Source organism: Melopsittacus undulatus, chromosome 9, assembly GCF_012275295.1.
Source record: "Melopsittacus undulatus isolate bMelUnd1 chromosome 9, bMelUnd1.mat.Z, whole genome shotgun sequence".
Classification (NCBI taxonomy): Eukaryota; Metazoa; Chordata; class Aves; order Psittaciformes; family Psittaculidae; genus Melopsittacus; species Melopsittacus undulatus.
The window spans coordinates 286,132-310,757 of record NC_047535.1 but is presented as its reverse complement, the minus strand read 5'-3'; the positions used below and the strand labels follow the sequence as shown (position 1 = coordinate 310,757).

Below are 24,626 nucleotides of genomic sequence, written 5' to 3'. Positions count from 1 at the left end.
GATGCTCCCATCCGCGTGTGCCCTGTCCCGGCTATACGGAGGCTGCTTGTCCTCCCTGGCTCCCACTGTCCGTGCCCCCCGTAGCCCCCCGGACGCGGTGCTGCAGAGCCCGTTTGTTTATTGCAGCGCATGGAGCCCTGTGGGTGCCGTGTCCCGGGAGCTGTGGGTGCCGTGTCCCGGGACCGGAGCTGGGAGCACGGGGAAGGGTCACAGCTGTGTCCGGGCGCAGCAGCCACTTCCCAGGCAGAGGCGGCCGCTGCCGGAGGATGGATCCGGGCACAAGGAGCTGTGGTTCCCGTTATCCCCATCACCGGTGCCGCTTGCGGATGGTGCTGAGGTCCTGGTGGATGGTGCTGAAGCTGGGCCGCTGGCGGGGGTCGTACTCCCAGCAGCGCTGCATCAGGCGGTACACGTCCTCGGGGCACTGGGGGGGCGGCTCCAACCGCACACCTGCGGGGCAGCCATGAGGAAGCAGCAACCACCGGCCCCATAGGCACAGCCCCATAGGCACAGCCCCACAGCACATGCACTGTGCTGAGCACATGGCCCCTCACTGCCTCTGGAGAGCCGGACCGTGGCACGGCCCTTACCCTGCTCCACGGCCTCACGCGTCTGCTGGTTACTGAGGTTGCTGTAGGGGACAGCACCGAGGCTGAAGGCTTCCCACAGCAGGATCCCGAAACTCCAGACATCACTCTCTGAGCTGTATCTTCCTGAGGACATGAGGCAGGATGGATGCTGGTGGCTGCGGACACCCATGGCTGTGCCTGTGGCTGCACTGCCCTGGCTGTGCCTGTGCTATGAGCACTGGGGTGCCCAGCTCTTCCCCCCAGGACCGGCCATGTGGGAGCAGAACAGCATGCCCAGCACTTCCAGCTCCCAGGTGTGCCGTGGGGCTGCCAGGCCATGGCCGGCTCCATCCCATACCATAATTGAGTGCTTCAGGAGCAGTCCACTTGACCGGGATCTGCTTCATCCCCCCTGTGGAGGAGTAGATGCCATCGTCCTCCTCCCGGGACATCCCAAAGTCACTGATCTTCAGGGTGTTCTTCTCTGTCACCAGGCAGTTCCGAGCAGCCAGGTCCCTGGCACAGCCCAGAGCCATCAGCTCTGCACCCACCGTGCACCATGGGCCCCAGACACCGGATGGGAGCAGCGATGGCTCCTGGTGCGCGCCCAAGCCCACCTGTGGATGCAGTGCTTGCTCTCCAGGTACTCCATGCCGGCAGCCGCGTTCTCTGTCATCCTGATCAGCTCCTTCACCCGCAGCCGGGGCCCCTCACTGCGCAGGAAGCTCAGGAAGTCCCCCCCTGCAGCCGGGACATGGAGCTGGTGTGGCTGCCCTGGCACACCTGAGCTCCGGCTGCCCTGGCACACCTGAGCTCCGGCTGCCCTGGCACACCTGAACTCCGGCTGCCCTGGCACACCTGAGCTCCGGCTGCCCTGGCACACCTGAGCTCCTGCTGCCCTGGCACACCTGAGCTCTGGCTGCCCCCAGCAGCACGGCAGCTGCAGACTGGGGCTGCTCACCCTGCACCAGCTCCATCACAATGTAAATGGGCTGCCTCTGGGTGCAGACCCCAATGAGCCGGACGATGTTTGGGTGGTTGTACTGCTTGAGGATCCTGCAGGGTCAGGGAAGCACACCTTGTTGGGGGGCAGCTGCCTGGGCACAAAGGTGCTGCAGTGCCATCATGGTGTGAACAGCTGCAGCTCCCAGGGATGGACACACAGACGGGTTGGGACCAGCACGATGGCAGCACAGACCTTGCTTCCTGCAGGAACTTGGCCTTGAGCTCGGCTGGGAGGGTTTCCCTGCAGGACTTCACGGCCACGGGGGTGTTGTCGGTGAGCAGGCGACCGCTGAACACTTCCCCGAAGTTCCCCTGAGGACACGGGGGCAGCAGCTCCGCTTGCCAGCGGCCAGAGGCAGCCCCTGTCCCCCCACAGGCACAGCCCTGTCCTGCAGGCCAGAGGCAGCCCCTGTCCCCCCGCAGGGCACAGCCCTGTCCTGCAGGCCAGAGGCAGCCCCTGTCCCCCCACAGGCACAGCCCTGTCCTGCAGACCCCACACAGGCAGGACTGCAGCACCCTCACTCACCCGGCCAATGCACTCCCCCAGCAGCACATCCTCATGGCTGAGCACCCATTTGTCCTGTAGTGAGCGGACACTGGAGGTGTGAGCTGTCCCCATCCCTGCCTCAGCCCCACATCCCCTGCCCACTGCCCACTGTCACCTTGGGGATGGCCCTGGCCAGGACGACCCCGCTCTTGCGGGTGACAGGCTGCTGGCTCTGCAGGAGGTGGTCAATGAGCAGTGGGATGGTTGGGAACCCGTCCCCCTCCAGCCGGTACGTGTTCTGTGGGGGGAAGGCTGACCCCTTGTGCCTGCACACATGGGTCTGCTCACAGGGGCTGGGGTGCAGGGGCTGCGGTGCACGTGGCCGTGTGGCACAGGATGTGTGCACACCAGGCAGGGCACACACAGGTGGGGGTTCACAGACACGATGCAGGGCTCAGGCCCCACAAGGACAAGCACAACTCATCCTCTGCACGCGTGTCCCGTGCACCAGCACCAGGGGCACCCCCTCTGCCTGCCCGGGGCTGCCCCAGCCGCAGCACCCCACCTGCAGTCACTCACATCAACAGCCTGGATGATGAAGTGCCGGACCTGCCCGTCCCACAGCACGCTGAGCACGGACTCCTGCTTGCCCTGGCTCTCCCGCACCAGGAAGTCCCCAGTGCGGCTCAGCAGCTCCTGCACCTCGGAGCGCAGGATGGCCCCATGGTACCAGACCTGCTGGCACAGCGGCTTCTGCAGCTCTGGGATCAGGGGCACGGGGGGCGGCAGCTGAGTGCAGGATGGAGATGGGGTGAGCCCGGCCGTGCCATGTACCAGCAGCGGTGCCTGAAGCAGTGTCCAGGGCAGGGCACAGCGGGTGTGGGGGGTATGGAAGGGAGGGGGCTGTGGAGAGAACAGGGGCAGGAGGTTCAGGGAGCTGGGGGACAGGATGGAGGTGCCCAGGGACTCACCGAGTACTTGGGGCTGAAGATGCCCGAGATGTGGCTCTTGAGTGTCTCCAGTGCAGTGCTCCCACCGCGCTCCTGCTCCTGCAGGACACGAGCGGTGAGCTCTGCATGGCTGTGGTGACCCAAGCCCAGTGAGCCCCATCCAGGGCCAGCGGGGCAGGGCTCACCACGGAGCAGCCCAGGTGCGGCTCGTCCTGCAGCAGCAGTGCGGGCAGCGGCTCCCCGGCCCCCAGCTCCTCCAGTTTGGTGGCCAGCAGGTCCCTCTGCGCCCGCAGCTTGGCCTGAGTGCAGATGCAGCCCTCGAGCTGCTGCTGCAGCTCCTGCAGCCCCTGACGCTTGCCCAGCAGGTGCACCCTGGGGACAGGAGGGAGGTCAGACCCTGCCGCAGCCCTTGCCCCCCCCCCCCGGCCGCATCTCACCTCTCCGCCGGGCTCCGGCCCCGCTCCTCAGCCCGGAGCTCCGCCTGCAGCTCCTGCACCCGCCGCTCCCTGCTGCTCACGGCCTCGGTGGCAGCCGCCAGCTCCTCCTGCACCGAGCTCAGGCTGCAGGGACCCGGGTGCCAGCGGCTCTGAGCTGCGGTGCGGGTGGCAGTGCCCCTGCCCCAGCCCGGCCCCGCTCACCAGTGCTGGACGCTCTCCATGGTCAGCTCATTCAGCTGCAGCTCAGCCGGCACCAGGCCCTCGGTCTCCTCCAGCAGGCTCTCATCGAACGACACCTCCGGTGGCACCTCGGAGCTGTACCTGCAGGCAGCCAGTGAGGCTCTGCTGCCCCCCTGCCCTGTGCCCAGTGCCCACGGCTGGCAGGGGCTGCAGCAGCGCCGGCTGTACCTGTGGCTCTGGATGAAGCTGCTGTACTCGGTGGCAGGGTTGATGGCCTGGATGGCACCAGCGATTTCCTGGTGCACAGCCAGCACATCCTCCTGCACCAGGCTGCTGATGCTGTGGTACTCCCTGAGGATCTCCTTCCTGGTGGAACATGGGTGCTGGGGGCTGCCGGGTGTCTCCACCCCAATGACAGCGCTGTCACCCGGTCCCCACATCCCACTGTTGCTCAGGGATTATGGGGGTGCCCAGGGCTGGGTAACGGGGTGCAAGGCGAGCAGTGGGGCAGGCAGAGCTCTTACAGGATGAGGACCATCTCCTGCTGCAGGCTGTAGAGGGACTGGTGGAGGGTGGGCATTGCCCGCTGGTAGTGGTGGTGCTGGTGGAGTGCGGCTGCCCGCACAGCCAGCACGTACTGGTTGTGCAGGGCATAGAGCTTCCAGAGGCTGCGCACGTACTTCTCCTTTGCCTTGTCCCGCTCCTTGTCTGGGGGAGAAGCCATGGAAACCCCTGCTGTGGAGCACCACCGGTGCCAGAGCTGCAGCGCATCCACTGCAGCCACTGAGGGTCACAGTGGGGGGGGCTGGGAGGGGGTCCCAGGGAGGCAGGGCCAGGGCCAGGGCTGGGGCAGTCACACAGGGATGCTCCCAGCCCACAGCCCTGTCCCAAGGCTCTAACCCCTGGGATGGGGCAGGCAGGGACCGGGCACCTTTGCTGGCCTCCTGGTACTTGCGCTTGGCCTGGGCACTGTCCCTTGCCAGGCTGCGGTACTGAGCCTTCAGCTTCTCCATCTCCTGCTGCGTGGTCTGGGGAGGGTGATGCCGTCAGTGGGGCAGGGCTGAGGACCCCGCTGCCCCCCACCGGGACACGCACCCGGGTGTACTCGTGGCTGAGCTGCTGCCACCGCTCACTGAAGGTCCTGCGGAGCTGCTGCTTGTCGCGGATGAGCAGGCTCAGCTTGGCCAGCGGCCCTGCCACCAGCTCCTCCGCGTGCTGGCGCAGGATCTGGCTCAGCGCCTCGGTCCGGCTCGCCAGCACCCACCAGGACTGCAGGGACAGAGCGTCAGGCCCGACGTGGGCAGAGCCAGCGTCCGGCACCACACCGCTCATCCCTACCTCGGCAGTCTGGCTGCTGTGGTCACCGGAGCGGAGCTGCCCCGAGCTCTCCTGCTTCTCCAGCTGGGAGAACATGTGGTGCAGCATCCCTGCGTACTCCCGGTCGCTCTTGGCTCGCTGCGACATCCACTTCTTCATGAGCTCCAGGAGGCGCAGCTCACTGTCCTGCAGGCGCAGCAGCGCGCTGTGCCCCTGCGGGCCCCACAGCTCCGGCCCGAAGCCCATGGCACCGCCGGGAGGGGTGAGGAGGCTGCAGAGCAGCCGGAGAGCTGAGCCTCGGGCTGCTGCCCACAGCCGTGACCGGTGTCCGGTGTCCGGCAGACCCTCTGCATCCCGCACACCCCTCATTCCCTGCCATGGGACACGGGGCCTGCAGGAGCAGAGCTCTCCCTGCCCCATTCAAAGCAGGGGGAGGGCAGGAGGGTGCTGAGTGCACCCGAGCGCAGGGGAAGTTGGGGCCCATGGGGATGGTGCCAGGGAGGAGGAAGTTTGGGGTCGGAGGCAGCAGCATCACCTCTGCCATGCATGGGGCTGGTCCCAGGGCAGTGCAGCTGTGACCCCCACCTGGCAGACACCAGCCCCATGTGGCCCAGCAGCTCCAGCCCCTCCTGCCCCTGGCACCGTCACCCTGAGCTCCTGGGGAGCCGCAGGAGGGGGTGTCAAGCCCTGGAGGAAGGTGCTGAGCTTGGATGTGTCCCAGCACCCAGGACTCCAACATGGCTGTTGGGAGGTAAACTGGTCCCAGCTGTGGTCCCGGAGTGTCCTGCCCCATGGCAAGGGCACAGGAGGAGCAGGAAGGTGCTGGGCACATGTCTGTGCAGGGCAGGATGTCCCCTGGTGCAGCACCCAGCACCATAGAGGACCAGCACTGAGAACCCTCCCCAGCCCCACAGAGGGGTCCCTGTCCCTGCCAGCCCCCCAGTGGGGCATGGCCCCTCCAACCTGCCTGTGCTGCGAGGTCCCTGCTGTGGGGCTGGATCAGGCGTCCTCCTGGGGCCAGGGCCGGTGCAGTGTGGACCCGGTGCAGCTCCGGCTCCCAGGGAGGAACAGGAAACCCAGTGCTGACCATAGAGCCATTGCGAGATTTCCTGCCCTCCCTCCCCTCCCTGCCAGTCCCCACTCCCGAGGCCATGGCTCTACCATCACCCGCAGCCCCAGCCCCACTGCCCATCCCACTGCTCCCACAAGGAGTGGTGCTGGCAGGGTTCAGGCCTGAGGGAGCCCAGGGCATCTCCTCACCCCGGCTGTGGTCCATTGCCCATGTGGATCCTGAACGCTGTCCCTGCAGAGCCCCTTTGGCTGAGCCTGGTCCTGCCTGTCCCCAGCCCTCTCCATAGCCCTGGTTCCCTGAGAGGCTGCAGGAACTGGGGGGCAGCCCCACTGAAGGGGGTGATGCTGTCGCCACCCCCAAGCTTGGCCCTTGTGACCGCGAGAGGCCCCAGGACAGAGCATCCACTGCGTGGGCACCCGTGGGCCATGCCGCAGCCCTCGGCACCACCTCATGCCTGCACAGCTGGTTCCCAGCTCCCCACAGCAGCCCCAGTGCTTCACTGGTGCCACAATGGGACAGCTCATCCCCGGCTGCTGCCACCATCACCACCCAGCACCACCAGTACCACCATACACGTGTCCTGGCTGCCTCCTGGGTAGTTAGTGCTGAGCCCTGTCCTGTGCCTGCAGGACACAGCTGAGCTGATCCCACTGCTGCAGGAAGCTGGGGGCAAGGAGCACATCAGATGGAGCTTTGCTCAGCCTTCAACATGGAGCAATGCCTGGGAGCTCACACCACAGGGGAGCACAATGGCTCAGCACAGCACCGCATGGCATGGGCAGGGGCTGCCTCTGTGCCCGGCACAGCCCCAGGCAGCACTCAGGTGCACATGGCTGACCCAGGGTCCTGCTGCCAGGGGACTACACCTTCCCTGTGCCCCATTGAGCCACACGGAGCTCCGGGCGCTGCAGCTGCTCCCTGACACCTCCAGCGCTGGGATCCCGGGAAGCAGTGATCCCCATAGCCGGTTTGAGGGCAGAGCATCTGCAGCAGCATCCACACACTGCTGCTCCAGGACACTCATAGGCTGTCACAGGGCAGAGCAGCAGCATCCACACACTGCTGCTCCAGGACACTCATAGGCTGTCAGAGCAGAGCAGCTGCAGCAGCATCCACACACTGCTGCTCCAGGACACTCATAGGCTGTCACAGGGCAGAGCAGCAGCATCCACACACTGCTGCTCCAGGACACTCATAGGCTGTCACAGGCTTAGCAAGGGTTCACAAGCCAGGCCAAGAGGATGCTTCTCCCCCCGCCAGCATCCATCCTTCCTGCACCCCCAGCAGCGCAGCCCCCCCCACCTGCTCCAGCTGCAGCAGGGACACCGCTGGTGGGAAGCACCCGGCCTGGGGCTGCTGGGCTGGGCAGGGCTGTGCTGGGAGGCTCTGCAGCTCTTCCCTGGGAGCCTCAACCACTGCCCACAGCAGGGAAGGTGCTGAGACCACAGCGCAGCTCACCCGGTTCCACATCCCCTGTCCGGGCTCCTGCAGAGCCTGGTGCGGCTGCAGCCACAGCCTCTGCCCAGCAGGACCCGTCAGGCATCACCTGCGACCTGCAGCCCCTGGAGCTGCCAGCACCAACCCCTGCAGCCCCTGGAGCTGCCAGCACCAATCCCTGCAGCCCCTGCAGCCCCTGGAGCTGCCAGCACCAACCCCTGCAGCCCCTGGAGCTGCCAGCACCAGCCCCTGCAGCCCCTGCAGCCCCTGGAGCTGCCAGCACCAACCCTGCAGCCCCTGCAGCCCCTGGAGCTGCCAGCACCAACCCTGCAGCCCCTGCTCCCAAGGGCCAGCAGGGACCTGCCCCTGCCCAGGCCTCCACAGCAGCAGAACCAGCACCTGCAGCCACCTGCACCTGCAGGGAGCTCGCTCCTGACCACAGGAAGCTGCTGCAGGCAGTGAGGCCTCTGCAAGTGCAGCCCAACAGAGCCTCGGGGGTCAGGACCCTGCAGGGGCTCAGTGGAGCTGGGCTGGGCTCTGCCTGGGACTTGGCCATGGCACAGTCCTGGTCCATGACCGTGCCAGCGCCGGGGATGTGCTCCAGCTGCAGTGTGGGGCTGGGTGCAGTGCTGCAGTGTGCAGGCTCAGCCCCATGCTGTGCCAAGGGTGCTCGGGCTCCTCAGGCTCTTCCCACACCCCCGGTCACTGCAGCCGCACTTCGAATTAGCTCTGTGGGTTCCGGACAAGCAGCTGCTCCCATTGCTCAGGGCAGGGGCTGATCCCCCCAGTCCCCAGGCAGCAGCCCCTGCTCACAGCCCAGGCTTGGGGGGTTTCCTCCTCTCGGGGCACTTCTCTGCCCTGGCCATGGGGGGATGCGGCCCTGGAAGCCCCTGAGCAGCTCCCTGCACATCCCAGCTCAGTGCCTGCTGCAGGCAGTGCCCAGGACCCTCCTGTGACATCCCAGGGCTACCTGGGGCCTCGGCACACAGAGCACAGGCAGCTGAGCTGGTTTGCATAGTTCTGAACATTTAATAACTCAGTCTCTCTAGCGTTATATCCACATCCATTAAATTAAAAACAGGCTCAGGAGGCAGCTCCCGGCTGATTAAATTACAAGAAAAAATTACTGTGCACCAAAAAGTTATTATAGAAAAATAGTCCTGTGGCCCCCAGCCGGCGGCTCCGTCCTGGCTGCAGCGGCCATGGCCATGGGCACAGGCCGTGCCACGGCCCCGGTGTGCGGGCGGCAGAGGGGCTCGTGGCACAGCCCCAGCCTGCGGGGAAGGGGCGGTGGGGGCAGGCGGTGCCGGGCAGGGGCTCCAGCAGGGAGCAGAACGGATTGTCACCAAGTGGGGGCAAGGCACGTCGAGGGGCAGGGGACGCCAGGCTCTGCCCAGCGCAGGCAGGGTGCAGGCAGAGCCAGGCGCTGCCAGACTGCCCTGGCCGGCACCCGTACAGCCCTGCCCAGGGGCAAACAGGCGCAGAGCAGGGGCTGCGCGGGGGTCCCTGCCCAAGCTGCAGCGCTGAGCCATGGGCACAATGAGCCATGGGCACAATGAGCCACGGGCACAATGAGCCATGAGCACAATGAGCCATGGGCACAATGAGCCATGGGCACAAGGCGCTGCCCCATGCTCCCTGGGGCAGGGGCTCCTGTCCGCGCTGCAGGCAGCCGCGGGGACGGGCAGGCAGCGGGCAAGCAGGCAGCAGCGGCCGAGGCCTGCCCATTATTGCTGTTGAAGGGCACGGGTGGAGGCAGACAGGCCCTCGGTGGGGAGCCGGGATGCAGTGGGCAGAGCCAGGGACGCAGATGGGTGCTGAGGGTGGCAGGGGATGCTGTGGGGCAGAGCCCTCCCTGGGCAGCCCAGCCTGAGCAGTGACAACCCCGGGACTCACACACTGCCCACCCGGGGGGACACATGTGACCCCCAGCAACAGCCACCATCTGGGCAGGGGACAGGGCCAGGCAGTGACCCTGCCACCACCACACATCCCAGCACAGGGTCAGGATGGACACGGGCAGAGACAGATGGAGCCAGACCAGGAAGGTGCCGAGCTGGGGACGGTGCCGGTTGGGCTGTGCCCGGCTGCCCAGGCCAGGGCAAGGGACAGTGCCGGTGGGTGGGAGCCCCGGGCTGCTGTGGTGTGGGACGGGGACAGGGGCAGAGTCCAGGACCCCTCAGCCTCGCCTACCCCACGGTGCTGGGCAGGGAGGAGGGAGGGGCGGGAGGGCTCATCAAAGGGCACTTTGGTCTCTGATGAAGGCAGTCCTCTCGCTGTGGGCCTCGGTGTCCTCACCGTCTGACTCAGAGGGGCCCTCCTCCTGCCAGATGTCAGAGGGGAGCCCCTTGTAGGAGATGATGCCACTGTCCAGGGCATAGACCTTCACGCCCCGCAGGCTGAAGCCTGAGCGCGCCTGCAGCACCAAGAAGATGGTGACAAAGATGACGACGATGAGGACGCAGCTGAGGCTGGCGATGAGGACGGGCAGGTTGGTGGGAGGGGGAGCCTCGGCCAGCCCCTCGCCCTCTGCCAGGGCAGGGGACGCGCGGCTGCTCTGCGTCTGGTGGGAGCAGGAGAGGTCCAGGCTGCTGAAGTGGGAGTGCGCGGGGCAGGTCAGGCACTGGTTGGGGCCGGGACCGGTGCAGGTGGCGCAGGAGCTGTGGCAGGGCAGGCAGAGGTGTGGGGCGATGGGCTCCACGCTGTTCTCCAGCTCATAGTGTGTGCTCTGGACGCCGGGCGCGAAGCCGGGAGGGCAATGCTTCAGGCAGCTCTTCTGGTGCAGGTAGTAACCCTCCTCGCAGACTGTGGGGCAGGCAGCGTCAGTGCGGGCTGGGAGCCAGCTGTGCCCCACATCCCCTCCCCACCAGCCCCACACTCACCCACACAGGTCTGGCTGGGGGTCAAGGTCTTGCAGCCGCTGTTCTCCAGCTGGTTGGAGAGGCTGGGGGAGTCAGTGGCCGTCCCGTACAGCACCAGCGTGAACTTGGTCAATGTGCCTGCAAGGATATGGGGTGAGGACCTCTGATGTGCCCACGCTCAGGGCAGGCACACGGAGGGGGTTTGCACTGGTCCCCTCCATGGGCTGCCAAAGGACCGCAGGGCTGTGCTCCTGGGAGAGCCCCCAGCATGCAGCAAGGCCTGGGCACAGGACTGCTGTGGGGCAGGGCCAGGCCACCCAGCATGGGGAGAACCTGCCACCTCAGGCCCCACCACCAGCCCCAAGCCACAGCATCTCCTCCCATGTGCCCAGCTCCAGCCTCTCCCCAGGTCACTGCAAAGCACCCAAGTGTCACTGCACCCACAGCTCAGGAGTGCTGGGGGGACATTGGGTGTCCGTGGTGCTCCCACCCTCATCCCAGGCTCGGAGGGAGGCAGCAGTGGGGCTCGAGCCAGCCCAGCCCTACCATAGTTGTTGGCATCGCTGGTGTTCTCGATCTCCAGCACCCATTCCCCAGAGGGGTCCTCATCCCACGAGTGTGTTGTCATGAAGGCCCAGTCATTGAAGCCATCAGCCGAGAAGTCGTGGGGCCTGGGCAAGATGGGAGCGTGAGAGCTGGGTGCCCACATCCCACAAACCGAGTGGGGCCAGCTGAGCTTCGGGCCTCCCCAGGGGAGCCCAGCACAAACCTGGCAGCCAGGAGGGTGGAACGAGTGCCCATGGGGCTGACGAGGTGGATGGCCAGGTCCCCGCGCCGGTTGTAGGACAGGGTCAGGCGCGCCTGTGCGTGCTCCAGCCGGCTGATGTAGTTGGCTTTCCCCAGGCAGGCGTCCACCTTCCTCCGCACCTCCAGGCGCTTCCCGATGTCCCTGGTGAGGGCAGCAAGAGTGAGTCCAGTCCCAGCCTGGGACCCTTGACAAGGTGTCCTTGGTACGATCCCTCCTGCCAGGCCTGGCAGCTGCCCCAGGGTGGCTGGAGCAGGAATGAACCCAGCACCAGCTGCTGGTGCCTCCTGCCCATCCCTGGTGCAGGCAGAGGGACCTGCATGGTGGGGTTTGTTCTGCCAGGCGTGTGCTGCCTGCTGCCGCCTCCCCAGGCACTGCTCCACACCAGCCCTCAATGGGCCCTTTCTTTGCCTGCTGCCAGGCCAGCTACACCCTGCCCAGTGTGGCCAGGGACGGGACAGGCACAGCCATCCCCATCCCGCTGCTCATGTGCAGCCATCTCCTGCAGCCGCCCATAGGGTCAGTGCTGACACCAGGCAGGATGCTGGTCACAAACAGTGCTGGCTCCGGACAGGGGAGGACACAGGCACAAGCAGGACCCAGCCCCAGCTCCCTCCGTGCTCTGAGCCCCTGGGGGCTGCCCATGAGCCTCGGCACATGTTGTGCTGCGGCAGCAGTGGCCAAGCAGGAGTAGAAAGAGCTTCTGTCTGACCCCTGAAAAGCTCCTGTGTGTCTGGGATGACTCGTGCTGGCTGCTCCCAAACCGCAGCACACAGCACAGCCCAGCAGAGCAGGCAGGCTCAGCAGCTGAAGGCTCTGCACCAGCCCTCCCCAGGCGCTCCCAGCATGATCCAAGCTCCTGGGGCAGCTCAGCCCTGGAGATCCTCCCCAGCCATGGCCCCGGACCCAGAGGCCCTTTGGCTCCTGCTCAGGGCAGTGCATAGGGTGATGCCCTCCTGGGCTCATCAGCCCTTACTTTGGCTCTGTGAGGACGTCGATGACGCATTTCCTCTGAGGTCCCACCGTGGTCCAGTTCTTGGCCAGGCTCACCATGGCGCCGGCATCCAGCAGCCCATAGCCATAGGAGTGGCTGACTGTGGACAGAGAGGGGTCAGTGCTGTCTCAGGGCACTCAGCAGGGCTATGGCCCCAGGGCTGCTGGGGAGCTCTGCCCCATCACACCCAGGCTCACGGTGCTTGCAGGAACCGGAGCCCCTGCTCCACTCCCAGCACCCCGGTACCTTTGCGGCCGACGCCGTTGGTGACCCAGTCGTTGGCGTTGAGGTGAGCTGGCTTTGAGGTCTGCACCACCAGGTGCTGCATATCCCGCCAGGTCAGGTTCTTGCTGCAGGGGAACACGAGGCTCAGGCACCGGTGCCATCTCAGCACAGGGCAGCTCGTGCCATGGCACCACTGCCTCGGGGGCTATGCAGCACCCCCAGCCCAGCCCCCCTCTGAGCCTGCCCTTACTTGGCCTCAAGGGCGAGAGCAATGATGCCAGCAGCCAGTGGTGCTGAGGCCGATGTCCCCGTGTGCGATTCGGTGCATTTCTGTCTGAGGTCGGTCGTCACCTGCAGGAAGCAGTGCCAGGGTAGGAGGTGCTGCAGGCACCAGACACATCATGGAGCTGGCTCAGGGGCTTGGGGTCCCCACGAGGGCTGCAGGAGGTGAGGAAGAGCCCCAGCTCCAGCTCATGAGTTTCATGGAATCATCTTAGAACCATGGAGTGGTTTGTGTTGGAAGGGCCCTCAAAGCTCCTCCAGCTCCAACCCCTTCCACTGGAGCAGCTGCTCCAAGCCCCTGTGTCCAACCTGGCCTTGAGCACTGCCAGGGATGGGGCAGCCACAGCTTCTCTGGGCACCCTGTGCCAGCGCCTCAGCACCCTCACAGGGAACAGCTTCTGCCTCAGAGCTCAGCTCAGTCTCCCCTCTCTTGGGCAGGTTCAAGCCATTCCCCTTGGCCTGTCCCTACATCCCTTGTCCCAAGCCCCTCTCCAGGTTTCCTGCAGCCCCTTTAGGCACTGGAGCTGCTCTCAGGTCTCCCCTTCAGGAGCCTTCTCTTGTCCAGGCTGCCCCAGCCCAGCTCTCAGCCTGGCTCCAGAGCAGAGCTGCTCCAGAAGCCCTCAGCTCATGAGACCGAGCTCTGAGAGTGACCTGGAGGGTGCCAGAGTGGAGCCAACCCCACTCCCAGCACCACGACTCCCAGAGGGATGCTATGGCAGCTGCATCTTGGCACATCCCACCCCATGAGCCCCCCACTGCTGACACCAACAGCCCCAACTCACAATCTGCTTCTCATTCTGGTTGCCGCTGCTGTAGGTGGTGGCAAGGGTGGAGGAGCAGGCCTCGCTGTACCAGGGCACGTTACCGTACTGTGTGGTGCTGCTGATGGACAGTGTGTAGATGCTGTTGGTGTAGCCATCGCAGTTGCAGCTGTCGTGCTCACGCCCCCCGTTCCCGGAAGCCCAGACAAAGATGGAGCCCAGCCCTCCTCGGCCCTGGCAACAGAGCAGGGTGAGGGCTGGCACCGTGGCACCGTGCTGCCGGCAGCCCCAGGCTGGAGCTGTGACCAGGACGGTGCCAGCCCTGCCTGGGGCTCTTGCAGTCTGAGCAGATGCAGCAGGGACACAGGAGACAGGAGGATGCCACCGGTCACAGCCTGGCCGCACCAGCCCTCAGCACCACTGTGCCTATGGAGGGTGCTGGGGCAGCTCTGGGGAGGCTGCAGCAGCTGCCCCAGAGCACTGGGTGGCAGGAGCCCTGCTGAAGAGGGTCTTCCAAGCCCTGATGTCCTTTTCCAGGCTGACTGTCTGTGTGGGATCTGCAGCTGCCCCATGGGAGCTGCACCACAACAGTGCCAAATGCTGTGCTCAAAGCACAGGGGGCAGGAGGAGGACAGGAGGAAGCGAGAGAAAGCAGCTGGCATGAAACCAGGCAGGAGCCAGCACAGGGCTTCGAGAGCAGGGAGACGTGTTCCCAGTGCAGCGCTGTACAGGAGCACAGGGTAGGGAGGACAGGACTTCTCAGATAAGGGCACGGGAGGAGCCCTGACTCAGAGCCATACACACGAAGAACAGGAAAAACCAACAGAGCCTGATCCTGGAGATGAGCTGAAGACAGCTCATGACAGCAGGGCCGGGACAACAACCAGGCAGGCAGAGCAAGGGATTCCAGGGCAGCTCACCTGGCTGACCCCACGGAAGAAAGCCTCCTCCGCCAGCCGGGCCGGGCCATCCACAGTCTTGCCGTCATCCTCCGGGCCCCAGCTGGCACTGTAGATGTGGATGTGGTTGGGGTTGAGGCCCAGGGAATGGGCCTCCACAGCATCAGTCACCTCCCCATCCAGCATGCGCACGCCTAGGGCCAGAGAGCAGATGTCATGGGCGACCGGACAGGGTCCTGGCGTGCCCCCTGCCCCATGGGCCCTCACAGGGCTGCCCACCAGCAGTGTCCAGACCCCGGCACAGCCGCTCCTCCGGCACCAGGCCCTGTGGAGCCCAGCACAGGCTCTGCTCGGCACAGGGCAGGGTTGCACCCACCTCCGATACGGGCGTTGTAAGCGACACCGACACCGCAGATCCCGTTGTTGGCCACGGCAGCCACCTCCCCGGCGCAGCGTGTGCCGTGCCTGCAGGAGGAACAGGACAAAGGGTGCTCAGGGGGTGTGGGGAGCACAGGGCTCAGCAGCGGCTGCAGGGGCACCAGCACCCAGGCTGCCTCCTGTCCTCCCAGACCATGCAGCCAACAAGGGCCCTGCAGGGCTCCTCCATCAGCTCTCTGCTCCAGAGCAGGGAGGACTCAACTGCCTGCACTGGCACTGGGCAGCCCAAAGGATGCTTGCACTGGAAGGGCACGGAAGGGCTTTCTCAGTGGGGCAGAAGTGTGCCACCACCCCTGTGACAGTGCTGCACTGAGCCACTGCCGCAGCTTGGCTCTGCTGCCCTCACCTGTTATCATTCATCTGTGTGTAGCGCGGCTGTGGGTCTGGGTCCTGGTCATTGACATCAAAGCTCGCTCCTGGATCCTGGGAGGAAGATCTGGCAGTCAGAGACCATACACCTTCACCCCAGAGCCCCACCACCCTGTGTTCCATGGCCCTGAGGCTGAGCTGAATGATGGGGTAGCTCCAGTCCCACCTCCATTGCTTTCCTGCATGTCCCACCACAGCAGGCACAAGCCCTGCACCATGCAGCTCCAGGGTTGCACCAGGCAGCCACAGCCACACAGAGGCTCCCATGGCACACTGCTCTGTGGCATCACCCCTCACTCACATAGTTGCCTTCCAGGTCAGGGTGGTTCTTCTCAATTCCATCATCCAGGATGGAAACTACGATGCCCTTGCCTGTGTAGCCCTGCTCCCAGGCCTGACGCACGTTCAGGTCCCTCTGGTTGGTGTTGTACTGTCAAGAGAAACCTCGGCAATAGGAACTGCACCCAGATGCTGTGCCCAGACCCCTCCCAGCCTTCACCCTGCTCTGCTGTGGAATGAGGATGAGGAAACCCTCCAGCGGGCCCATGCACAGAGGGATGGGCACAGCCAGATGAGGAAGGAGACTGAGCCCCAGACTGTGCCTGAGCTCAGTGATGCAGATACCCGGGCACGGACCCTGTTCCTGTGCCACACAAAGGGCTGCACCTCCCATATCCAGCCCCGGTCTCCTCAGCCCTGCCAGAGCCCTGGGGTGTCCCTGGGCAGTGTGGCTTCCTCAGGCCCTCCTCCTCCTCCCTGCCAGCCTGGCAGCAGTTCCTGGGTGCCAGGGCTGTGCTGTGGTGACCGCAGGCTCCCCACCTCACCCAGCACTCACCAGGTACCACTGCTGAGGGAACTTGGGGTCCGTGGGTTCCATGAACATGTCTCGCTTGGTCCTGCGCTTGGCCACCTGCTGCTCCAGCCACTGCACCTGGGGCAGAGAACACAGCGGGCTCACAGTGAGGCCAGCAGCTCCCGGGCCCCTGCCCCACACCAGCAGCTCCTGGGCCCCTGCCCCACACCAGCAGCCTGGGCACCTGCCCCACACCAGCAGCCTGGGCACCCCACTGCAGCTCCCACACCAGCAGCCTGGGCACCCCCCTGCAGCTCCCACACCAGCAGCCTGGGCACCCACCTGCAGCTCCCACAGAGCCCATCCTGTCCTGCCCTGCTGAGCCATGGCAAGCAGCAGTGCCAGGCGCCCCGAGCCGGGCTGTGCTCCAGTGGAGCATGGAGGTCAGGGTGCAGAGCTCTGCTGCACTGCCAGCCCCACCGCAGTGCCACGCTGGCACCCAGCACTGCCGGCACCCAGCACTGCTGGCACCCAGCTCTGCCGGCACCCAGCACTGCCGGCACCCAGCACTGCTGGCACCCAGCACTGCCGGCACCCAGCACTGCCGGCACCCAGCACTGCCCGCACTGCCCTGTCCCCGTACGAGGGCACAGAGCCCTTCACAGCACAGAGGCTGCCCCGTGCCCTGGCACCACTTGGAGAGGCGCTAACCCTAACCCTCACTAGGAGCACTGTGTGCAGTTCTGGTGTCCTCAATGTAAAAAGGACATGGAACTGTTGGAACAAGTCCAGAGGAGGCCACGAGGATGAGCAGGGACTGGAGCACCTCCTGTATGAAGACAGGCTGAGAAAGTTGGGGCTGTTCAGCCTGGAGAAGAGAAGGCTGCATGGAGACCTCAGAGCAGCCTTCCAGTATCTGAAGGGGGCCTGTAAGGATGCTGGGGAGAGATTCTTCATTAGGGACTGTAGTGACAGGACAAGGGGTAACGGGTTGAAACTTAAACAGGGGAAGTTTAGATTGGATATAAGGAAGAAATTCTTTACTGTGAGGGTGCTGAGGCACTGGAATGGGTTGCCCAGGGAAGTTGTGAATGCTCCATCCCTGGCAGTGTTCAGGACCAGGTTGGATGAAGCCTTGGGTGACCTGCTTTAGTGTGAGGTGTCCCTGCCCATGGCAGGGGGGCTGGAACTGGATGATCTTGAGGTCCTTTCCAACCCTAACTATTCTATGATTCTATGATCACAGCAGCTCACAGGCCAGTGATGATGGCACTGCTGATCCCTGCCCCTGCCAGACACATGACAGGCTCCCACCCAGCTCTGCCAAGAGCTCAACCCATCCTGTGCCCGGTGCTGGCTCACATGGCAGTGTAAGTGCCCAGAACCAAAGGCAGCCCCTGCAGGCATGGCCCCAATGCACATACCTGTGGTTCCCTGGCCAAACGGCTGTGCCAGGGCTGGTGGGGTGAGAGGGAACGCTTCACCACACCACTGTGCCGAAAGTGGTAATAGTCACCAAAGATCTGCAACAGAGAAAGGAGTGGGATGGACATGAAAGGCTGGTCTCCCCCATTCCTGTCCCCTGCCTGCAATCCCAGGCTTGTGGCAGCCACAGGGAGGCCGGGTCCCCACTCCAGTGGCTGATGGGGTCTATGTTGGGTGCCTGGGGCAGAATGTCCTGAAGAAGCTGCAGCAGCTCAGGACAAGGAGTTGGGGAGACCATGGAGCCACTGACACAGCCTGAGCCCAGCTCAGCCTCCCGCAGGTCCCCACATAGTCTAACCAAGCTGCTGCCCTGGCAGGGCCCCAGGCAGCGGCAGAGGGACAGGTCTGGGGGAGGAAGTGTGGGAGAAGCACCAACCTCAGGAGGGCAAAACAACCTCTCCCAGGGCAACCTGCAGGAGGGTCCTGGTGGGGAGCAGGCAGCCCCAGGCAGGGTCCAAACCAGGCTTGGACAGGCCTCCAGCACAGCCCTTCTCCCCACCAGTGCCATCTCCATGCTGGGCAGAGCCGGCTCCAGTGGGGCCAATTGCGGGCACAGGCAGTGGGGCAGCTGCCAGGCAGGCACTGTGGGGCACCCCCGAGCTCTGTGCACAGGCACTGGGGCTGGGCCAGGCCCTGCAGCCACCAGAGGGTTATTTTTAACCCCAAACCCTCTCCAGTGCTGTCATTTCCTGACCCTGTCCCGCACGTCTGGGGCTGGGCTGTGGTGACCCAGCCCTGCACAGGGCTCAGCAGCAGCACACAGTGCAGCCAAGGGGCTGAGTGCCCACCTTGCCCCCTGCAGCCATGATCCCTGGGCAGTGCTGCAGGCAGGACCCCAGTGCAGCATGGCAATAACCCTCAGCCTCTGGTGTTATCCAGGGAACCACAGATCGCGTTGGCTCCCCAGCACATGGGGGTGTGCTCCCCAGTCCTGCTCCTGCCCTGCAGCACATGGTGTCCCCAGCATGGCCTGGGACACACAGCTCAGAGCACCCGGGCAGGTGCCAAGGCAGGAAGGCTCTGACTGGGCTGACAGAGGGGACAGGGAGCTGCAGGCCTGCTGCCCTCCCCCAGCACCCCTCAGGGGGCAGGACAGAGAGCGATTGTTCCTGCCCCATCACGGCTCTGTGGTCATCCGGCTGGGTTAGGTCTGCACAGACACCACAGTAGCCAGCAGGAGCCTGCCAGCCCACACGGTTCCACCCTAATCCCACAGTCCGTGTCCTCAGCAAGGGCAGAACCATCCCCAGGGCAGGCAGCATCAGTCCTACAGACACTGGTGCCAGCTCACAGCTCCTGCCCCATCCTCCAGCCTGTGGCCACCTCAGCCAGACCCTGCTCTGACCCCAGCACTGCCCCTCGGGTTCCCTTCCAGGCCACCAGCTCTGGGTCCTGGCACTGCTCTGCCTGAGCACCGTGGCCAGGGCACTGCCCAGCCCAGCTCCGCAGGCAGTGAGCAGCAGGGAGGACACCAGGACACTGCACTCCCGAGGACAGTGTCCAGGCCCCACGCTGAGGACAGAATGCTCTCAGATAAGGACCCTGGGGCCTCTCACTGGGGCACTGCCAGAAGCACCCGGTCCCCCCCTTCCAGCCTGGCTGCTGCCTCCTGCCCCAGTGCCACACACCCCAGGAACAGCAGCCCAGAAACCCTCCAGGAGGGGAACTGTGGCTCCTTCCATTCCTGCTCTTCCTGCCAGGCTGCCACGGCCCCTCTGCAGGACTGCGCTGCTGGAGCCAGCCCAGCCTCATCCTGCAACACACACACCGGGATGGGCTCCGGAACGGGGGAAAACGTGCCCAGACCAGCAGCTCCTGCCCCAGCCTGAACCACTGCAGCCTGCAGGGCTCTGCCTTGCCGCTGCTCCGCTGGCAGCCTGGGAGCAGGGGCAGGGGTGCCAGCCTCTGGCCACAGCACCAACAGCACAGGGAAGAGGTGAGGGCAGAGCTGGCACTGAGCCCCCACAGCTCATGGGGACAGACCCCAACAGGCCTGTGTTCCCTGCCGAGCTGTGGGGCCCTGCACAGCTCTGCACTGTAGCCCAGTGCCAGCAGGGACACGGCCACAGAGCCTGGTGCCCCTGGCCCGGGGACACCACAGCTGGGGGCAGCTCAGCCCTGCTCCCGCTCTCAGGGAGCTCAGCACAGACCTGGCCCCGCAGGACACATCCTGGGCTGCTCTCCTGGTGCCTTCTGCACAGCAGTGACCTGGGCCCAGCACATCCTTTGCCCTGATACTGCTCTAAGACACTTCCATGCAGACAGCACGTGTGTGAAGCTGTCCCATTGCCCTGCAGCAGACACCCAAGTGAGGCCTGGCCCCAGCCCCTGCAGAGCTCCCTCCTCTGGCACGAGCCTCAGAGGACTCAGGATCCCGTCCTCAGAGCTGTGTGCCCATCACATTGGGAGCAGCAGCACAAGGCAGCCACCGGCAGCAGCAGCCATCACCTCCACACGTCAGGGCTCGAGGCCGCTGCTCACAGCGAGGTCCTGACACCACAGCCATTGCTTGTGCAATATCCTCTGGGATTGCTCCCATGGCTTCCTTCCTGGAGCCGCCAGCCCAGTGCGAGGGCAGTGTCCTGTCCCAGGGCAGCAGCCCCCGGGCACGCAGGCAGCCCGAGGGCACTGGCACAGCCTCACAGCCTCACCTCACCGGAGCAGCGCCCTGGCAGCTCCTCGTGCCTGTGCAGGGGCCTGGGTGTCCCTCTGGGCCAGCCCTGCTGCACCCAATCCCATGGCATCCCCCTGCCCCACTCCTTGGTCACAGCAGCCATGCTGGTACCAGCTCCATCCGCAAAGCCCCCACCTGCTGCCAGCCCAGAGCCAGCGCCCTGCCCATGGCACAGGATGGAAAGCTCCATGGGTCAGGCTGTGCCAAGTGCACACATGCAGCCAGCCAGGGAAAGGGCTGCCAGGAGCAGCACTGGGGAGCTGGGCCTTGCCAAGGCTGCCGGGAGCAGAGCACTGTGAAGCTCCTCATGCTGGGGACAAGCCCAGGGACCCCTGCTCCTTTGCCATCACCCCATTCTCCCCACCCTGGTGCCAAAGAGTGACAGCCCCAGCACAGCCAGCAGCGCTGCCCCATCCCTGGCTGAGCACAGGGAATACTGAGAGCGGCAGGGACCTGCAGACACCTCAGTCAGGAAGCAGGAACACTCCCCTCCTGCACCAACCCACAGCACTCCTGATGTTTTCATGCTGGGATGGGTTTTCCCTCCTTCCTGCTCCAGCAGGCAGAACGTGCCATGTCGTGCAGTGCCACCAGACTGCCCCAGTGGCAGGGAGAGATCCTGGCTCCATCCAGCTGTTGACCACCCTTGACTCAACACAGCGGATGCTGCAGCAGCTGAGCACAAATGCAGTGGTAGTGCTGCCCCAAGCTAGCTCCAAACTGAGCCCAGAATCCACCCGGATCATGGCAGAGCAAACCACTTCCACAGGGAAAGGGAAGCAGAGGACTTACCAGGCCCAGGTTGAGGAATCCATGCTTCCTGGCCAGCCTGTCAGCCTCCTGTGGCCCCGCAGGGACGAGCACGGCCCACGTGTTGGTGTAAATACGCTGGGCCAGCACCTCCTGCGCCAGGAGAGCGAGGGCAAGCACCAGAGTCCAGAGCAGGAGCAGCGAGCAGGGCCTCAGATCCATCAGAGTATCGGGGCTCCTCGAGGTGGGGAGCAGGAGGGTCCCAGGAGTGGAGGGGTCCAGCGGCCTCCCTGCTTCAGCAGCCCGGGGCACACCGACCTCTCTGCCCCACTGGTACCCGCTCAGCCAGAGCGCACATGGGGATGAGCCCACAGCAGCTGGAACAGACAGCCTGGGACAGCAGCAGGATCTGCAGAGAGATGGAAGGGGGGTCAGGCCCTGGGTGCCTCTCCTCAAGCCTGGGGCAGGCAAAGGGCCCTGGGCACACGGGTGGCCACCAGGACACGGGGCTGTGAGGAGCCATGGCACTGGATCTGCAGGGTGCCCCCGGGTGCAGAGCTGCTGTTTACTCTGCCTATTGCCCAATGTGTACTTATGCTCTGTGCCTACAAGCAGCTTCTCCAGTCCCAAAAGAGGCCAAAGGAGATGCCCCCATACACTGTGTGAGGAAGCCCAGCTAAATGAGAGACACTGGGAGGGCAAGTCCCTGCTCTCTGGTGGGCAGAGCCGTCGCTGCTGGTAGCAGCACCTAGTGCTGTGCTGCCTGTCACCGTCAGCAGCTCAGCTCTGCCCTTCCTCTGGAGCACAACACGGTGACACTGGTGTGACTCATCTCCACAACAGAGAGGAAACTGGCACAGCCACAAGGAAAAGGGGCACACCATCACCTCCCGTACAAACCAGGGCCTGGGGACAGCTCACACCATGCCAGAGAGCAAGGACAAGAAAGAAGCTGGGAGGCAGGTGGGAAGCAGAGCAGGGAGCAACCCACACAGCGCATGAAGCGTGAGCCCCACAGGGACACTGTAGTACCCGGTCATGTTTCAGGGACAGGAAGGGTGAGAGGCAGCAGTGCCCACAGGAGCTCGGGAGCAGGAGCCTGCGGCACTGCGAGGAGAGCAGCCCTGGCAGTGCCTGAGCCCCGGCCGCAGCTCACACAGTGCCGCGGTTCAGGGCTCCCCATCGGCAGCGCAGGCACCCGGAGCCACGAGCACCACCAGCGGCGGGACGGGAGCCCCGGGTCCCAGACCGAGCCGGGGCCCAAATCATAGTTTCCAGCGGGAAACATTCCCAAAGCCCTCATGGAGAGGAGAAAGCCACTGCACAAGCGGGAAGCGCACCCAGCACAGCACAAGGGACACTGCCTGCCCCGGCCGGTGCCGCTGCCAGCTCCTCACCCCCATAGCTCCCTGCGGGCACCCTCCTCTGCTGTGCCGGCCCCGGAGCCGGGAGCCTCCCGCTCGCACGTGGGGAGCCGGCAGCAGCGGGGCCCAGCGGCGGGCGCGGAGCCCGGACCTCGGGGTGCCCCCAGCACAGCCCCGGAGGTGCCCCCAGCACAGCCCTCCAGGTGCCCCCAGCACAGCTCTCCAGGTGCCCCCAGCACAGCCCCCGAGGTGCCCCCAGCACAGCCCTCCAGGTGCCCCCAGCACAGCCCCCGGGGTGCCCCCAGCACAGCCCCCGAGGTGCCCCCAGCTGAGCCCTCCAGGTGCCCCCAGCACAGCCCCGCAGTCCCCGGCGGTCCTGCTGCCCCAGCGGCGGAGCTCGGGCCTCGTGCCCCGGAACGCGAGGAGGGAGCGGCCCCGGTACGGGCAGAGCAGGGCAGCAGCCCGGCGGGGGCTGAGCGGACACAGGACCCCCGGTTCCGGTCCGCGCTCCCCGCTCCGCAGCCCCACGGACAGCTCAGTGCTGACCGCACCGGCACACGCGGGGCAGAGCCCGGGGTCCTTCCGGCACCGATGGACACCGAGGGCCGCCCGGGGCCGAGGCCCACGGACCGGCAGAGCCTCGGGTGCGTGCGGGGCGGCGGGGCCGGGCGGGCCCGTGGGCGCCCCGGGACGAGGCCTGGTCCGTTCCCGGCCGCGGCTCCGCTCGGTGCCTCCGACAGCCCCAGCGCGCACCCGTCCCCCCCCCGCGGCCGCCGCCGCCCGCCCCGGCCCCGCCGCCCTCCGAGCCCGTCCCGGCCGCGGCCGCCGCAGCTGTCAAAGCGCCGGTGCCCTCACCGCGGCCTGCGCGCTCCCGTCCCGCCGGCGGCCGGGCCCGTCTGTCGGCGGCGCCGCGTCACTCCGCGGGGCGCCCGGAGCGCCCGCCCCGGAGCGGGGCCCGGCCCAGGCAGGGGCCGCGGGGCCGCTTGTTTACGCCGAGCAGCTGTCAGCGCCGCCCCGCCCCGCCCGGCCCCGCTCCGCTCCGCTCGGCCCCGGCCCCGGCCCCGGCGCGGCCGCCGCTCCGCCGGGCGCCGCCGGATGCCGTCACCGCCGCCCGCCCCCCCCCTCCCGGGGCACTGCGAGAACCGGAGCCGCTCGCCCCGCGCGGACAGACCCACCCTGGAACGGCACCGGCCCCGCACCGCCGGTCCCCTGGGGCCGTCCCTGCCGCCGGGCGAGAGGCCTGGACCGGCCCCGGGAGCGCCCAGAGCCCCGCGGGCCCCGGCTCCGGGCAGGGTGAGGCGCCCGGAGCCCCCCCGCGCCCCCCCGTGCCGGTGCTGCGCACACCGGGGGCTCTGCGGCGCGGGGCACGAGCTGACCCGGTCCGGTCCGGTCCGGCGCCAGGGCACCGCGCTCCTCACCGGTACCGATGGGATCACCCCATGTACGCGGGGTCCCGGCCCCGCCGAGCGAGGGCTCTGGAACCAGCGACACCGGGAAACCCATGAGCCCCGTTTCAGGAGAGGGTTCCCACAAGGAGGAGAGGTGAGGAGTGAAGGGGCTCATCCCAGCTTCGGCCGTTCCACACATACAACACACCCCTGTCCACAGCATCGTGGCTGGGGCAGTACAAAAACCAGGTCAGGCACAGAAAGGAAAAGCAGCAGAACCCAAACTGACCTGGATGCTCCGCAGCTCTGAAGGCGTCTGGGCAGCCCCGGGAAGGAGCAGGTCCTACGGCTCCTCACAGAGAAAAGGAAGTCACTCGGATATCATGATGGAGATCATGAAGCATTAGCAATCGCACAGGAAACAGTCACCTTGGTAACTGAGATGCTGAGAACAGCCCAGAAAATCTGGCACAGGGCAGGTTTCTGTGCAAAACCTGCCTGTGTTTAACCTGGCAGCAGCCTTGCGCTGGGGCAGCCACTCAGCATGGGCTGACCCCAGTGTATGGCCCCAGGACCACTGGCCATGAGGGTCACAGCACTCCAGGCCCAGCCTGTAGGAGCACGGTCCCACCAGACAGCCCCCTAACCCTAATGCAACACCCCACGGACATACAGCACTCACCACTCTGGTCAGCTGGAGAGCCCAGGCCGGCTCCTGGATGTGCAGCTGACCCCAGAGTGCCCCACGGAGTTATATGTGTCAGGGGCAGGTCCGGCTGGCGGGGGGGTGGAACTGCGCCCCTGTGCCCTCCCCAGCACCCACTGCCGGATGTCCAGGTCAGGCACTGGTGTGCCCAGGCAGGTGACAGCCGCTGTGCCTGAGGCAGTGACATGTCACTGCAGAGAGGAGCTGACAAAGGGCCCTTGTCACCACGGGGCTTATCTCGATGCCACGGGGCAGGCAGGCAGGAAGAACCTCTCTTACATAAACCAGCTTTGGACCCACTGCTGACCCAAGAGCCCTGCCAGAGACAACACCTGTGGCTGAGGAGCACTGGGCCATGGTACCAATCCTAGAATCCCA

General features: G+C 65.8%; 2 protein-coding genes across 5 annotated transcripts; both read right to left on the bottom strand.

Moving 5' to 3' along the window:
• Positions 1-114: 114 nt before the first annotated feature.
• On the bottom strand, positions 115-5,340 carry FES (FES proto-oncogene, tyrosine kinase). Of its 2 annotated transcripts, XM_034065959.1 has the most exons (18): positions 4,967-5,340; positions 4,724-4,897; positions 4,560-4,656; positions 4,153-4,336; positions 3,857-3,994; positions 3,650-3,769; positions 3,449-3,571; positions 3,197-3,383; positions 3,033-3,110; positions 2,641-2,850; positions 2,237-2,359; positions 2,101-2,154; positions 1,768-1,886; positions 1,531-1,625; positions 1,187-1,310; positions 928-1,085; positions 591-713; positions 115-450 (listed from the first exon to the last, which is right to left on the bottom strand). In XM_034065959.1, the coding sequence occupies exons 1-18, from the start codon at positions 5,312-5,314 to the stop codon at positions 308-310; spliced, it is 2,598 nt and encodes an 865-aa protein (XP_033921850.1). In that variant the 5' UTR covers positions 5,315-5,340; the 3' UTR covers positions 115-307. The 2 variants fall into 2 exon arrangements, with proteins under 2 accessions (XP_033921850.1, XP_033921849.1); XM_034065958.1 differs by having other exon boundaries at positions 4,724-5,340.
• Positions 5,341-8,460: 3,120 nt separating this feature from the next.
• FURIN (furin, paired basic amino acid cleaving enzyme) lies at positions 8,461-23,904 on the bottom strand. Of its 3 annotated transcripts, none has more exons than XM_005139536.3 (16): positions 23,832-23,904; positions 20,833-21,199; positions 17,306-17,404; positions 15,924-16,019; positions 15,390-15,518; positions 15,066-15,142; positions 14,658-14,746; positions 14,303-14,475; positions 13,404-13,616; positions 12,590-12,690; positions 12,361-12,464; positions 12,097-12,214; positions 11,085-11,264; positions 10,862-10,986; positions 10,337-10,453; positions 8,461-10,259 (listed from the first exon to the last, which is right to left on the bottom strand). In XM_005139536.3, exons 2-16 carry the CDS (start codon positions 21,010-21,012, stop codon positions 9,691-9,693), a joined length of 2,370 nt encoding a protein of 789 aa, XP_005139593.1. In that variant the 5' UTR covers positions 21,013-21,199; positions 23,832-23,904; the 3' UTR covers positions 8,461-9,690. The 3 variants fall into 3 exon arrangements, with proteins under 3 accessions (XP_005139593.1, XP_033921852.1, XP_033921851.1); XM_034065961.1 differs by lacking the exon at positions 23,832-23,904 and adding an exon at positions 23,573-23,588; XM_034065960.1 differs by lacking the exon at positions 23,832-23,904 and adding an exon at positions 23,010-23,052.
• Positions 23,905-24,626: the final 722 nt, after the last annotated feature.

Bases quoted from the DNA above. Each gene is read 5' to 3' on its own strand.
- FES (XM_034065958.1), bottom strand. From the start codon at position 5,314: ATGAGGGGTGTGCGGGATGCAGAGGGTCTGCCGGACACCGGACACCGG. The intron at 4,657-4,723 runs GTGCGTGTCCCG...CACCCTCCCCAG, and splicing joins TCAGCCACGAGTACACCCGG to ACCACGCAGCAGGAGATGGA. The intron at 3,770-3,856 runs GTACAGCCGGCG...GGCTGCCTGCAG, and splicing joins AGCTTCATCCAGAGCCACAG to GTACAGCTCCGAGGTGCCAC.
- FURIN (XM_005139536.3), bottom strand. From the start codon at position 21,012: ATGGATCTGAGGCCCTGCTCGCTGCTCCTGCTCTGGACTCTGGTGCTT. The intron at 15,143-15,389 runs GTGAGTGAGGGG...TCTTCCTCCCAG, and splicing joins CTGACCTGGAAGGCAACTAT to GATCCAGGAGCGAGCTTTGA. The intron at 14,747-15,065 runs GTGAGGGCAGCA...TTCCTCCTGCAG, and splicing joins ACACAGATGAATGATAACAG to GCACGGCACACGCTGCGCCG.